At 36.6% G+C, this 16,460-nt stretch overlaps 1 protein-coding gene across 1 annotated transcript in view; it reads left to right on the forward strand.

The window, feature by feature from the left end:
- The window catches only part of BARD1 (BRCA1 associated RING domain 1), a gene marked incomplete at both ends in the record, with an annotated part of 74,035 nt that overhangs the window by 34,650 nt on the left and 22,925 nt on the right, over nucleotides 1-16,460 (forward strand). Inside the window, 2 exons of the mRNA XM_079709632.1 lie at nucleotides 4,344-4,424; nucleotides 6,574-6,746. Of these exons, the coding sequence (XP_079565758.1) occupies nucleotides 4,344-4,424; nucleotides 6,574-6,746 (254 nt within the window). The remainder of the gene's footprint in view (nucleotides 1-4,343; nucleotides 4,425-6,573; nucleotides 6,747-16,460) is intronic.

A 16,460-nucleotide genomic window follows, 5' to 3' on the forward strand; every position in this document is an offset into this window, starting at 1 on the left:
CTTACATAAAATAGCAGTCTCTGCCATATGTATGCTTAGCTTGTTTTGTTTTTCTTCTTCTTGACATCATTATTGTAGATCTCTTTGTTTCCTGTCTTTCTCTTTAGAATGAGAGCAAGAGTTGTTTGTTCAGTGTTCTGTCTTCAGTGTCTAGAACATTGCCTGGTATGTAATAGATAGATATTTGTTGAATAATTGAGTGATTTTCCCACTTAGCCATGATCTGAACCCTTTTCTTCTGACACTGAACTTTAATGCTACCAATACTTGGCACATGTTCTTTTTTCTGCCTCTTATATCCTTTCCTCTGCATCTTTCCCTTTTCCCTCATGGTCCTTTGTATCTAACGTTTAAAATCTAGCGTATAGCCTGCCTTCTGAATCAGTCTTTTACAGAATTCCCAGAGTTGGTTTTTCCTCTATGGTGACATTGTTTTGTTTGCATTTATATGTTTTTAGCTTTCTGTTTATTATATGACTCCTCAATTTGACTTTGTGGTTATGTGGAGTTTATTCCCCATTTAAAATGTAATTTCAAAATGTGAGTAATAACTTCATGCTTCAAAAATAAGAATAAAAGTATTTACAGTGGAAAGCCTCACTCCCATTTCTGTCCTCAGCCACCCTTTTGCTGACAAGCCCTTTCTTACTTTCTTGTGTATCTTTTGTGAATTTCTTTATACAAATATAAGTAAATGCTTTCCATATTAGTACACACTTTTCTGTACATTCTATTGTAGCATAGCGTTCCATGAATTTTTATTATTTTACTGGTCCCTTACTGATGGATGCCTGTGTTTCCATTGTTTTGCTTTTATAAACTGTGCTGCAGTGAGCAATCTTTGTTTCATATGTGAGCAGGCATATCCTTAGGATAAGTTCCTAGAAGTGGGACTTTTGGGTTAATGTAAAGCATCTGTTAACCTTATTTATCTTGAAACGCTCCATACTTGGTAGTAGAAGGCTCTTATTAAATATCCAGACTGCCTAAATATTCAGGCTGCCTGAATGTAGGCAGTTACTATATCATCAGCAGATAATGTTTATGTTCTCAGTTCTCAGATCCTTTTCTCCTCAGGATCATGGGCTTATAGGCCAGCCAACTAGTTTTTGGACATTCAGTGCCATTTGCATGCATACCTCAGACAGGATTATTCTTGAATTCTTTATTTATACATTTATTTTCTTACACTATGGAATTTTAAGCAGAATATTTATTAATACTGTGTCTGGGATGTTGTGAGTATCCTTATTCAACCAGAACAAAAGTTGAGATTCACTGTGCTCTCTTCCTGCCCCCATGTTTGTACTTGAATACCTATGTCACTGATGGCTAAAGTGATTTTGAGAACATTATGTTATAAACAAGAGATTTTATGAGGAAGCGTTATGCCTACTAGAAACTAAGATATACACTCATTGTTTATTCTTCTGATTTAATAAGAAAAATCTTAGCATTTGACATTTCATTATACAGAGAAAAATTTGATTTGTTATTCTGTTTTTTCACCTTTGCTTGAGAATTCATTGATGCTGGAATAAACCGCCCCAAAGTTCTCTAGCACAGATTCTTCAAATGGTAATGATTACTCAATTCATGCCATAGCAGTGAATATATTAGAAATAGAAGAATGGCTTGAAGTTGACATGCCATGATATATTTAAGGTGCAGACATAATAGATAATATTTTGAAGGCAACTTACAAGGGGTGGTATGCCTAACATAACAAAGGTGATGAGGATTTCTTAGGTAGAGAGAAAATCCCTTGTGAGGCATCTCCTTTAGGGTTTGACTTTGTAACCATTCATTATACCTTAAGGCAGTCATGTTATATTGTGTGTAAAATCATGTTATTACTTATCCTCCATACTGGCTTCCTCAGACAATAACAAAGGACTCAAAAGCAAACTGGCATCTGTGATATTTTCAAGATTTCAATTTCTAGAGCACCTCTTGGAGTCAGTCTCCATTTTTCCCTTTGTCACCCACCATCTTTGTAATACCAGTAACTTACTGTCATGATGGCTAGGTTGCCCGACTCATCTGTGAAATTATTTTATTCAGTAAATAACTAAGACACCCAGAAAATGTTTAATAAACTTTAGAGCTCTGTTCCAGATGACTAAACTTTTTTTTTTTTTAACAACACCTAGTTGCTAAAAGGAGAAATTTTAGGTACCTGGTTAGTTCATTTATGTGGAAAAGCTTAACCATTTGGGTAAGTCATCATTATTGTACTTAATTGTAATGTCCTGTACTATTTTTATAAAAATATTTATTCTTAATAGTATTTTAGAAGAGCTAACCTTTATAAGGAAAAAGTTTTATTTGTGTGTGTGTGTATTTGTTTTTGGAAAGTTAACTTATACTACTGCCATATGCATGTATGAAGAATATTTCCTTTGAATGAAAGGTTAGCAATAAGAAAATTCAATGCGACAACTCATGTTCCCTTGTTTTCAGCCTTTAAGGTTTTATTTGAAAACACCAAGTCTGTTTAAAATTTTTTATAAGCCTTGGTAAATACTTTTTGCTTAGATGGATTTTTCCCCCCCTGTGGTTTTAAGAGAATCTCAATTATTCTTTTAAGTTGTGAGAAGCCTAAAAGTGAGTGCTTATTACTCAGAAAATATTCTGTTTGAGAAGAAAGTAATTTAAAGAAATCAGAAGCAGAAGTTAATTTGTTTCCTGGAAACTTTATATTGGTTCAAGCTTATGCAGTTACCGTGGACCCTATCTAATTATCATAATTTTATTTATGTGCATGACATTAAATTTACATAAAGTAGAAGGAGAAAATATGATGAACTTTTAAGTACTAGGGAGGAAAAAGCAGATCGGGTATAAAAAGCAAGCAATTTGCAAATCAGCTATACATTTCAGGGAAGTATAGGGGTAAAATGTTAACAGAAGACACCTTTGATAATATGAAGAGGTGACATTAAAGAAAAATACCACTGGCTAGCAACCTGAAAAGAGATTCTGCTTTTAGCTTCTAAATTGTCACTAATTGTCTCTGTGACTCTTCCATGGGACTCTTCCATTCCACAGTTGTGTTTATATTATTTTACAGGCTTCTTTAGGTTAATATGTTTTTGTGATTACCATGTAGAATTAGACTGAGGACATTTTTGAGAAGGTTTACATGTATTTTTTTGTGGATACTTTCATTTTGAAGGTCAAGAATGTGTGTGGTTCTGGCAGTTCATCTGCCCCAATATTCATGGGATCATTTTAAAAAAAAAACAAATTGGTATCTTGACAGATTTTCCTGAGCTCATTTGGAACTGACTTGAATATAGTGCAAAAGGTGCTAAGTGTATGTTAACTTGTGCTAGAGGTGTAGAATTTGTACTTCTAAGGAACTATGGGAAATATTTTTTTTATTGGAAGTGGGGCAATTGATTTGAAACATATAGAATACTTGTTTTTTTAGGCCCATTTAATATTTAAGGTCATTTTGCTAATATAGGATCTTAAAAATATATGTTGTATGCAGGTTTGTTTTTTTTTAGAAACCTGAGTAAGCTACCATCTTAAGATTTGCTGTATTTGAGAGGTAGTCTGAAACAATCCAATAAAAGCAAATGTTACTGTATTTAGGGAACTTAGTGACTTCTACATTTTCAAACCAATAGAGAAAAACTCATTTTAGAAGAGTGCTGGGGCTGGGAGTGGTAGGAGAGAGGAGATGTCCTTCTCCCTAAAAAAGCTCTTCTCAAAACACAACATTGGCACGTATAACTTTTGTCATATGTAACTTTTATTTATTCACCCTTTTTCAGAGTAAGCTCTCAGTTATTTTGGAGAAAATAAGCTTTGCTTTTGCCTAAAAAGTATCTCTGAGCAAATAAGGTGAATATAAGCTAAATATCTCGAGGATAAGTAGATTAACTGCCAATAAGAACAGTTTTTGGCTTTCTAACATTGGTTTCACTGAGCAGCCCTCTTGGCTTTAATTTTGTTTTAAACAGAAATCAGAAACCATTTTTATGTGTGCTCAGAAAGGATGTTTTTCACAAACGAAATGGTGACTTTAAAAACTCATTTTGATCAGGTGATCTTTGGCTAGTGTCCTTGGTATTTTGAAGTGAATTTTGATACAGGTTGTTAATAGCAGAGATTTTTTACTCTATTCAGTGATGGACCACATGGCTTTGATGAGTAGGCACCTCAGAACAATCTGCATACATAGCTTACTATTTATTGACTCACGAGCAATAGGCATAGAAGAGAAAAAGATTTAAATTTTATCTTGAAGAAGGTAAAATCTTAAATCTTAATATTTATTTTCTGTCCTTGATGATTTTTAATTTCTTTCTACCTTTTCATTTTTCTACTAGGGCGACGTACCTTCTGTTGAATACCTCTTACAAAATGGAAGTGACCCGAATGTTAAAGACCATGCTGGATGGACACCACTGGTAGTTTTCTAGTTGTTTGTTATTTTATTATCATTCTGTTTATGTTTTTTTTTTTTTTTTTTTTTTTGGTACGCGGGCCTCTCACTGTTGTGGCCTCTCCCGTTGCGGAGCACAGGCTCCGGACGCGCAGGCTCAGCGGCCATGGATCACGGGCCCAGCCGCTCTGTGGCATGTGGGATCTTCCCGGACCAGGGCATGAACCCATGTCCCCTGCATCGGCAGGCGGACTCTCAACCACTGCGCCACCAGGGAAGCCCTCTGTTTATGTTTTATAGTTATTATAGTTTATAGTTATGTAGTCACCTATATGTCATCCTCTACCACATATACAATCTCTTTTTAATCTGAAGAACTTATATTTTCAACAAATAAGAGTAAATGATTATGTTTTATCTAGCTTTTCTGTTGTGACGGGTGAAAAATTGGCTACCTTTTGACTGACTACATTTAGATTTAAGAATCCAGTTACACCATATTGCTGAATTTAGCTCATTTATGGAGAGGTAACTGCTGCAGCTGACATCAGGCTCCTTTCTGCAGCATTGCATGTCATTGGAACCACATTTCTTGGAACAAAGAGAGGTCAGAGGAACTGGGTGTAGCAATGTATCACAAGGCAGTGATTCTTATCGAGTATCTGTCTTAGTCTCACTTATACCCTATCCAGGGTATGACACACAGAGGCAGTAGAAATCTTTGCTCATGTTAAACATTTTTCTTTTTTTTTTTTTTTTTTGGTGGTACGCGGGCCTCTCACTGTTGTGGCCTCTCCCGTTGCAGAGCACAGGCTCTGGACGTGCAGGCTCAGTGGCCATGGCGCACGGGCCCAGCTGCTCCGCAACATGTGGGATCTTCCCAGACCAGGGCACGAACCCGTGTCCCCTGCATCGGCAGGCGGACTCTCAACCACTGCGCCACCAGGGAAGCCCATGTTAAACATTTTTTAAAGTCTTTGCTTATTATTACTAAAAAAAAGTGTGAAGGATAGTCTGGAAGAAGAATGGTACAAATACATGGGAACAAGTGCTATACCGGCTAATTACATTAGGACAGTAGCATGTGGCTTGAATGCAGCCATAGAAGTGTTAAGAGATGAGGTGGATGCCCTTATTCTGTGAACTGTAAATTCACAGAAATTGAGAGAGTCTCATTAGAACAGGTGCAAATAAGGTTTTAAAGTTGTATATAATGACTTCTCCTTGCCAAGTTTTTAAGCTGGGAGTGTTTAGTCTGGATCAGAGTCACTTTGTTGTTTGGACTCCACAGGCTGGCTAACCTTTTCAAAGAATGGTTAATTTTTCTTTCAAGCCACTAAGGCAAACTGTAGTAGAAGTTGATGAGTGATTTAGAGCACCTGATGCCTTATTTGGATCCCTTTCTCCTAGAAATAGACCTACAGACATTTAATGTTGTGTATTGCCTATTAAGATTTCAATGTATGTACTTAAAAAATATGGCATGCCAGAGGTTTATTAGAATAATACAACATAGTGGCATTGTTAGCAGATCATTAAACATAAGGAAAGATGTGCATGTAAAGCATCTTTGAACGTTCATTCAGTAAGCTCTTTTTGAGTGCCTACTCTGTGTTTTTTTCTGTTATCATTGGCACCAGCCATACAGTATCTGTAGCTTCAGCAGTTGGAGAGGCTTTTCTTATAAATACTCATTCTAGGATATTCACTTTGTTGGGCGCTTATGTATACATGCAGGTGCACCGCTTAGCTTATGGCTAAGCCCCTGATTTGGTGAGTTCTATTCAGCCTTGGAGGATTTCAGATTTTATGCATGATCTGGTTGTTAAATATTTTCTATGTTTTTTTTTTCTTGTTTCAAATTTCTTACTGTAGAACAATTTAGGAGCCATAATTGGCCCAAAGCTATATTTTCTTCCAGATTAAGAGAGCTTGACCCAAGGCTCAAATGAAAAAAATCTTTTTCCATAAATTGCATAAATCTTGATCGCCATGCATCTTACCATAAAGACTATTAATAGTGGCTTTTACTCTGTCAACAACTTATGGTTTAGTACAAGTATTTAGGTAAGAACCAATTTACTGATTGAGGTTCACATTTATTTTTCTGAAGTGTGGTTTTGTTATGATACTGTTCATTGCTCTTCCTCTCACTCTTCTTTTTCTTTAATTAGCATGAAGCCTGCAATCACGGGCACCTGAAGGTGGTGGAATTGCTGCTCCAGCACAAGGCGTTGGTGAACACCACTGGGTATCAGAATGACTCACCTCTTCACGATGCAGCCAAGAATGGGCATGTGGATATAGTCAAGCTGTTACTCTCCTATGGAGCCTCCAGGAACGCGGTGTAAGTAGTTCAACTTAAAAACTTTTTTTTGCTGACTTATTCTTGAATCAAGGTCTGTGATGAAACAGAGACTTTACTACCCAAGTTGATGGCTCTGTTTTCTTTCACAACTAAATTTAGATGTGGCCATTATGTTCTGGATTTAAAATCAGCATTCATGCCCTTTTCCTTTATGGTACTTACATATTTGAGGGAGATTTGCTCTTCTAATTCAGAGACAGTTGTCAAGTTAACTTTGGAAGCTTTGACTTTCTGGCAAAATTCACTTAGTTTTTATATTATATAAAGTGATTCATACTTATTAATTAAGGCAAGAATTAGAAGCATATAACTACTTTGTATGCTTCCCAATACTTTAGAATTGTTTTAAATAGTCTATTCCTTTTCTCCTTTTTTTTTTTTTTTTTGCATATTTAGTGTAACCACAGTTAAAATATGTAAGAATTCAGATGTTAGGCAAGTGCAGTCAAATTATTTCTTAGATTTTTTTACATCATTCAAATGAGCTCTGGGTAAATTATTTTACAGTGTTAGGGCAGAGAGACACATTAGTGAATGCCAGCGGCTGCATTTTAAAATTGCTGTTGTCAAAAGTGTCATAAGCAAATGCTGTATGTGGATTTTATATCTTTAATCTCTAACTTGGTTCATGTCTCCCTATATATTATTTTACTCTTTTCAGTTAATGAGGTAGTTGAAATGAAAATGCAAGAATTGCCTCTCTATGCCAGCATTACTTCTACAGGTTTGGAAGGAGCATACAAAAGTCAGGACTTAATGCTGGTTACAGAGGCAAATAAGGATTACAAAATGCACAGCTTCTAGGTTGTAATTTTTTTATAGGTAATCATATAATGTAATTGAAAAACAAGTTAATAACACAGGAATGTACCATACCTTGGTGCTGTTAGTTTTGGTAAGTGTTTTTAATATCCTTTATTTCCCATCACATGTAATAAGATAGGGCAAGCTCAGGGAATACATATCTTATATTTTTTAATTTTTCTGTTTTTTTACATACACACATATACATGTCCATGGTATGTGTTCATGTATGTGTGTGTGTATACATATATATACATATCTAACAGATATGACCCTCCTGTGGGCATAGCAATCCATTTGATAGAGCAAGTGGTTGCTTGGGTCAGGTGAAACAGAATAGTTTCTATTCATGGGTTCTTAAATCAGCCATGACTACTCTAATGAATGGAGGACTGGTCAGGGCATTAGGGATTCCAGCTTTTATTTGTGACTCCATTATTGACTCTATAGCCTCAGGCAGGTTAGTTTCTGTGCCTTGGTGTCCTTACCTATAAAACATGCGTGATGCCGGCTGCTTTTCAATTTCTTCAGAACATAGTGAGGGTTAATGAGCCAAAACACAGGGCCTGTCTTATGGTGTGTACACCATGATTCTTCACTACATTGTGAAGCTCATTAATACACAAGGTGAGGGCCTGAGACAGTGAGCGGGTCTGCCTTCACAGGTGCCTTCTCAGATAGCTGTGTTGTTCTCAATGGGCTTACATGGTGAAGTGGCAGTTTTAGGTACATCGATAGCCCAGCACTGTCCAGTAGATCTTTCTGCACTCATGAAAATGCTCCATATCTGTGCTGGGCACTCAGTAGCTACTAGACATCTATTACTATTCAACACTTGAAATGTGGCTATTGCTACTGAGGAAATAAATTTTAAAATGTATTTTAATTAATTTAAATAGTCACATATGCCAAGTGGCTACTGCATTCCAGAGAGCTGGTTGATATAGTTAGGATGGTAGGGAAGGAAGGTTTATTTGGTGACAGAAGTTGGGAATGATGTTGGATAGAGGATAGTAAGGCAACTATAGGGCAAATGTAAGTCGATTTAGTCTAGGGTATAACAGGGTGGGGGCTGTTTTTAAACATCCTTATTTTGTGGACTATTGGTCATTATACTTAAGTATTTTCTGTGTTTTCTGCTTTCTGTTTTATTTTGTGGTAGTTGCTGTTGACCTGATTGGCTTTGCCATTTACTTACTGGTTTCCTTTTCAGATTACTTTTCATAAAGCAGCCCAAGAACTTTAAAAATATGCAATTCTGGTCAAATGACTTACTTGCTTAAAACCCTTCACTGGCACCTCTTAATGTTTTTAAAATAAAAGTCAGACTTCAGAACATGGTTTCTAGGGCCCCAGACGGTCTGGCTCTCCTCATCCCTCCAGCCCTGTCTCTCCACAGTTCCCCCTGTCCCCCTTCTCCTTCAGCCTTTTTTTGCACTAGCATTTCTAAATTTTTATTTCCTTAAAATGTGCCAAGCTGTTTTGCTTCCTAACCTTTAAATATGCTTTCCCTTTGTCTGGAGTATTCGTTTTTGGTGGTCAGTTTCTCATTCTTTGGGTTTCATCTTAGGTATCATTTCTTTCTGGCTGGCTTTCCCGAATCCTTTGTGTGTATGTGACGCTTCCTCCCAGTCATAGACCAGAGGTGGTAGTGCACCTGCCTCTCTCCATCTTCTCATTAGGTAGTATGCTCTAGGGACCAGGGATCGTGCCTGCTCTCCCAGGCCCTGCCGAGTGCCTAACGTAGTCTGTACCCACATTTTTTTGTAGAGTGAATTAGTAAGTGTTCGAATGCATAAAAAGATGGTATATTTTTTCCTCACTTGATAAAAGGGGCTGATGAGCTGAAAATAGGAATTGCTTCCCTCTGCTCCCAACTTGACTATAATTGTGAAGAGAATGTCTAAAACCAAGTTTCCGTAAGCTGCACCTTTTCTAGGCCGGTAGAATGGGTTCCTGGTAGATGTCAGAGGAAATGATGTGTGCTCCCTGAGCAGAATTGTTAGCCTCTTGCCCATTAGGCATCCATGTTACCTTTTGTGGGATCACAAAATAATTTCCCAAAGTAATTCCTCCAGCCTTGGCATTTTTAAGGTCTATTTTTCTTTCTGCCAGTGTTCTGTCTATTGTCTTTCTAGAGTTAAGTACTTCCAGGTGAGAATAGGTGAAGTTTGTTCCTGTGCCTTCCTCCATCCCTTAAGCAGAGCATGGGGAGCGGGGCATGGGGACTATATAGGGTTCCTACTACTCTTTTTTTTTTTTTTTGCCTGAAGTTCTTGTTCCTTTTAAGCCATTAATATCTCAGACTCCAGACTCTGAGTTGGCAAACATGCTTTTCTTTTTTTTCTCTGTTACTCGTAATGTATCTCTTTTCTCAATAACCAGGACTAGACTCTTTCCATCCCTGGGAGAAGAGTAGGGACCTTCTCCCTACTCTTAGAGTAGAAGAAAGTAGTAGAAGAAAGGGCAAAAACTATTCTTTTATCTTTCCTTCTTTATGCCTTGGTACTTTGACTCATTGAAGTTGTAGATAAGTAGGGTCCTTTTGCTTATTCTAAATTTCTAAATGGCATTCTTTAGCTCTAGGACAGACATTCTGACAATCTTTATTATATCAAAGTTGAAGTCTTCTTTCTACTTAGATGCCTTCTTTTCCTGGGTTTCCAATGAAATGCTGTTAGGTTTTCTCATTCTCTTCTCCATCACTCCCTTTACTTCTTCACCTCCCCAGTTGTTTTATCTGCTACTTGTATTCTAGTAGGAGTGAACAGACAGTTATATTAGTGGTTACAGAACAGTATGATACAGGCCTTTATAGCTCAGTGCCCCAAGATTCTATGAAAATCCAGGGTAGGGAGGGGCTAGAAATATGACTAGAGGATGTCATGAAAGGCTTTCTAGAGGAAGTAGCACTTCAACTGAATTTGAAGAAAAAGAATAGGAGGATGGGCTTTTCAGAAAGAGGATGATGGGTGCTAAGGTACTATGGCCAGACTGCTTGTTGGTTCACTTCTAGGAGCTGATACAAGACTGGAATGAAGGGAGGGAGGAGGATGAGATGAGAGGCCAGAGAAGGTGGGCAGAAGCAGTGAAAGGCCTTGTGTGCTAAAGAGTTCAAATTTTAAGTTGAAAACTTTCACCTCCACACTGGGCAGGAAGTTCAGTGAAAGGGTGTGTCCAATAATCTAGGGGACAAGTGATGAGAGTCTGAATTAAAGTGGTGACAGTAGCAGTGGGGGGGTGGAGGGGGAATTGGCTGTTTTTATCAACTTATTCCTTCACATGAAGTTTGATTTACTATGTTAAGTTTCAAAAAAATCCTATTATGATTTTGATTAAAATTGGGTAAGTGTATAGATAATAGTGGATTAATAAAGTTGATTTCTCACTCAGGACCATGGTATGTTTCTCTGTTTATTTAAGTTTTCTGTTATACATCTTATACATCTTCTGTTATACATCTTAGTCAAGTTTTTAATCTGTTTTATATATGTGTGTTTGTATACACATGGAACTAACTATATATTGAGACTTTCCTAGGTATTTGAGCCTTTTGTTGCCCTGGTGAAGTGGATATTGATAGTTGACATGCTTGTTTTATTTTCATTAAAAAAAATATTGACTGTAGGTTTATAAGTCACTATTAAAATCAATATTAAAAATAAAGATCCTCTCATACAGATGGCCAACAGGCACATGAAAAGGTACTCATATCACTAATTATTAGAGAAATGCATATCAAAACCACAGTGAGGTACCTACCACCTCACACTGGTCAGAATGGCCACCATCAAAAAGTCTACAAGTAATAAATGCTGGAGAGGGTGTGGAGAAAAGGGAACCCTCCTACACTGTTGATGGGAATGTAAATTGGTGCAGCTGCTATGGAAAACAGTATGGAGACTCCTTTAAAAACTAAAAATAGAGCTGCCATATGATCCAGGAATCCCACTCCTGGGCATACACCTGGAGAAAACCATAATTTGAAAGGCTGCATGCACCCTGATGTTCATTGCAGCACTGCTTACAATAGCCAAGACATGGAAGCAACCTAAACGTCTGTTGACAGGAATTGATAAAGAAGAGGTGGTATACGTATAAATACAATGGAATATTACTCAGCCATGAAAAAGAATGAAATAATTCCATTTGCAGCAACATGGATGGACCTAGAGATTATCATACTAAGTGAAGTAAGTCAGACAGAGAAAGACAAATACCATATAATATCACTTTTATATGGAATCTAAAATATGATACAAATGAACTTATTTACAAAACTGAAACAGACCCATAGACATAGAAAACAAACTTATAGTTACCAAAGGGGAAAGGGGATGAGGGAGGGATAAATTAGGAGTCTGGGTTAGCAGATACAAGCTACTATAAATACAATAGATAAGCAAAAAGGTCCTACTGTATAACACAGGGAACTGTATTCAATATCCTATAATAAACCATGGTGGAAAACAATATGAAAAAAATATATATATGTGTATATGTCTGTATAACTGAATCACTTTGCTATATACCAGAAAATAGCACAACATTGTAAATCAACTATGCTTCAATTAAAAAAAAAAAAAGATCTTCCTCCCAGTTATTTTACCATTTTTAAACAAGACTGTATTTTATTTTATTAAATGATTTTGAGATGAACTTAGACTTTTTGCCTGTTGATGTCATTAACACATTTTAAAATATTACACCATGTTGCATGCCTGGGATAAACTTGACTTAGTGTATTGTGTTATTCTTTAAACAAATACTTTACATTAGTTTGCTAGGGTTTTATTTAAGACTTTTGCGTCTATAGGTGTAAGTTAGAATGGTTTGTTGTTTTAGGTTTCATTTTTTGCCCTCAGATTTTGATATGAAAATCATACTTACAGCTTCTTAAAAATAATCAGGATGCTTTCCACCTTCTCTGGTCTGGGGGATGTGAATGGAGTATCTTACAGAAATAATTCCCACCCTACCTCCTGTTTTCCATCCCCTGTCCCTTGTCTCCAACCTGATATAACATTATTTATTTTGATAACTTTCATACTGTATAATATTTGGAGATCTCTCTCAATTTGGTTACTAGTTATCACTCTGAAATACTAATGTATTAATAATAGAGTACAGGAACTAAAGAGAAACGGACTTTTGTTATCCCATTAAATTTATTCTGAAATCGTCCCTGTGGACTATAATACAAAGTTTACCTATTTTATAGTTTTATTTGAGGCTATATATGTACTTCTGACTTTATCTTTTATTTTGATTTAATTTTAGTATTCTAATACTTTACTGTTTTCTTAAAGTCACATTTTGCTTAGAGTACTTTCTTATGTGCTTTGAGCTTTTGCTGTGCAAACTTTGGCATTTTTTAAATGCCTCTTACATTTGAATACAGTGTTACTTCATTTAACTCTGAATTTACTTGTGTTTTGCATGAGAAATTTACTTCTTAAGGACTAAAATAAGAGTCCATTACCTAAGAAGGAAAATTCGTTCTATATTAACTTCAGATATGAGAATAAGGTTCATATCTTCTACACTTCTTTTTTGCTCAAGAATATTTATATTGATAACTGTTCAAAACCTCATTGGCTATCCATGTGCCCTGCCTTCTGTGCATCCCAGTTCGAACTTAAAACCAAAGCTATTCCAGTCACATCAGAACTATTTTGAGTGTTTGGAGAATATCATTTTTTTTTTTTTTTAACAGAAATACAGAGTTTAGGATTTGTTACTTGGTCTGCTATTAACAGAGTTTTCCTTGCAAGGATGTAGAATTCTTAATTAGAAAATAGTATATAGACCATTGGACTTATTAATTATTCCACTGCCCTAGTTAATGTTTAAAAAATTAATCTGTAACAGATAATTTATGTTTTATAGCTTTTAAAAAAACATGTTGCTCTTTTGAATTTCTCTGCTTTTTCTTGCTTCACTGCAATTCAAGTGACTTGAAAACTTAAAATTTATGTTTGCAATTTCATAGTTGTTCATAAATGTTTTCATCATGGACCGTCTTGGTAAAAAAGCCTTTTTGCATGTGTGTTTGGGATTGAATGATCTATATGTGCAAGTGCAAATTTAAATTTGCCCATCTCTCCTTCTCCCCTTATACTAGTGGTAAAACTCATCTTGGGCACAGTTGTAGGTGGGTGTCTATTCTATCATTCTTGAGGGGAAGAGGACATTGAAGTGCTATACTATATTCTGAACTCTGCCTTTGGAGTAAAGCCAAAATGTTAAACTCCTGAAAAAAACCTGAAGTGTTAAACTTCCTTTTTATTAGCCTTAGTGTTTAAAAAGAATCCTAGTGAGGAAAGGAATTTTCAGAGTCATCTAGTTTATACTTTTTATCTTTACATTGTACATTCATACTTTTAATCTTTAATGTTGTACCATACAGGAAAACATAAATCTACTCCTATTTTAATGTTGCTAAGAAACCAGGCTTCTGTCCTTCCCTTTAGTGTACATCTAAATTGTCATTACAAAGCATACATGAAGTATGTCATAAAATTGGAGAAAATGAAGAGAAGAGGTCAACACTGGAGATGTAACTTATGTTCCTATATCTTCATTTTGTATCTGTCTCCCCCAAAATGCCAATCTGATCATATTAATAGCAAGCAATTATTGAGTACTTATCTGCCAGGCACAGTTCTAAGTGCTTTTGATACATTAATTCATTTGGTCCTTACATATACATTAATTCATTTGGTCCTTACATATATTAATCCTACGAAGTAGGTTGTATTCTCATTTTACAGATGAGGAAACAGAGGCATAGGAGGTTAAATACCTCTAAAGTCATACAACTATTGAGTGGCAGAGTTGGACTCTAAATTCAGGCCGTCTGATTGTGTAACCCTAGCTCTTAGCTACCCTGCTCTGTTGATGATATCCCTTTTGCTTACAACCGTCTAGGGAGCTGTTCAGGGTTTCTTGTGCACTAAGGAGACAGTCCACCTCTTCAGTACCATCTTTTTGTTTCTGGCCGCAGCTTACATTTCCAGAACACCCCATTCTTCTGTGCATTCTCTCTCTTCTCTCTGTGTCTTTCTCCTCCTCCTTCTCTTCTGTCTTTCTTGCTCTTCTCTTTGTTTTAAAATTTTTTGGTGTTTCTCATTTGCCACACTAGCTCACTTCAACGCCTTCGCACAAGCTTTTCTCTCTGCTGTGAGCCTCATTCTACTTCTGTACCTCCTTTTATTCTTTCTCCTTTCACATCTAAGCAGCTTCACCAGGCTTTTAAGTTCTTCCTATTTTCTTTGCTCTGCTTTTGCCCCACTGAGCTCTGTGCAGACCTTATATCTCATTGGTTCTTTAGTGACTAAAAGAGTCGTTAGAAGTACTTGAATGAACGACTGTTTGTCAAACTGAGTACAAAGTGATGTTTGTAGCTTTTCCCCTATATGTACACAATTACCACTTGGTACCCACAGAGGACTGGTTCCAGGGCCCCCACAGATACCAAAATCTATGGATGCTCAAGTCCCTTATATAAAATGGCAAGTGTTTGTGTATAACCTATGCACATCCTCCCATATACTTTATTTATTTTTAAAATAAATTTATTTATATTTTATTTATTTATTTTTGGCTGCATTGGGTCTTCGTTGCTGCACATGGGCTTTCTCTAATTGCAGTGAGCGGGGGCTACTCTTTGTTGCGGTGTGCGGGCTTCTCATTGCGGTGGCTTCTTGTTGTGGAATACGGGCTCTAGGTACACGGGCTTCAGTAGTTGTGGCACGTGAGCTCAGTAGTTGTGGCTCGCAGGCTTTAGAGTGTAGGCTCAACAGTGGTGGCAAACATGCTTAGTTGCTCCGTGGCATGTGGGATCTTCCCGGACCAGGGATCAAACCTGTGTCCCCTATATTGGCAGGCGGATTCTTTTTTTTTTTTTTTTTTTTTTTTAAAGAAGATGTTGGGGGTAGGAGTTTATTAATTAATTAATTTATTTTTGCCGTGTTGGGTCTTCGTTTCTGTGCGAGGGCTTTCTCTAGTCGTGGCGAGCGGGGGCCACTCTTCATCGCGGTGCGCGGGCCTCTCACTGTCGCGGCCTCTCTTGTTGCGGAGCACAGGCTCCAGATGCGCAGGCTCAGTAGTTGTGGCTCACGGGCCCAGCCGCTCCGCGGCATGTGGGATCTTCCCAGATCAGGGCTCGAACCCGTGTCCCCTGCATTAGCAGGCAGATTCTCAACCACTGCGCCACCAGGGAAGTCCCCTCCCATATACTTTAAATCATCTCTAGATTACTTATAATACCTAATACAATGTAATGCTATGTAAATAGTTGCTGGCACATGACAAATTCAAGTTTTGCTTTTTGGGAACTTCCTAAAAAAAAAAAATTTTTTTTTTTAATGTTTTGACTGCTCTTGGTGAATCCGTGGACATGGAACCCATGGAAACGGAGGGCTGACTGTATACACATATACTCATTCTGTGTGTGTTAAATAAATAAATGATTATTACTAGTTGTGATATATGTATATTATGCATATTAATATATACATGCGTTTTTATGTTGAATCCACTAATCTGTATCAGTAACAATGATCCTTCAATATTGCTTAGTAACTTTTTGATAGTAAAAAGCAATAACTTATGGGCACTTAGATCTTCAAAAGTCGTATCTTCAAAAATTTTATATGAAATATTTTTAAAATTATGATTTAAAATCACAGCTAAAGGAATAGAGCACGAATATATCGGATGGAAAAAAACTGGTAAAATTTGCCAGTGTACTGTGTTGTGAAGGAACAGAAAAAAATATTTGGAATCAGAGATACGTTCTTGGTTAGTGACTATATAAAATGTTTCAATTACCAATTTTTATGATTTAGGATTGATAAAATATATCTGTAATCATTTGCAATTCAC

The sequence above is a fragment of the Hyperoodon ampullatus genome (genome assembly GCF_949752795.1).
Source record: "Hyperoodon ampullatus genome assembly, chromosome: 8".
NCBI lineage: Eukaryota > Metazoa > Chordata > Mammalia > Artiodactyla > Ziphiidae > Hyperoodon > Hyperoodon ampullatus.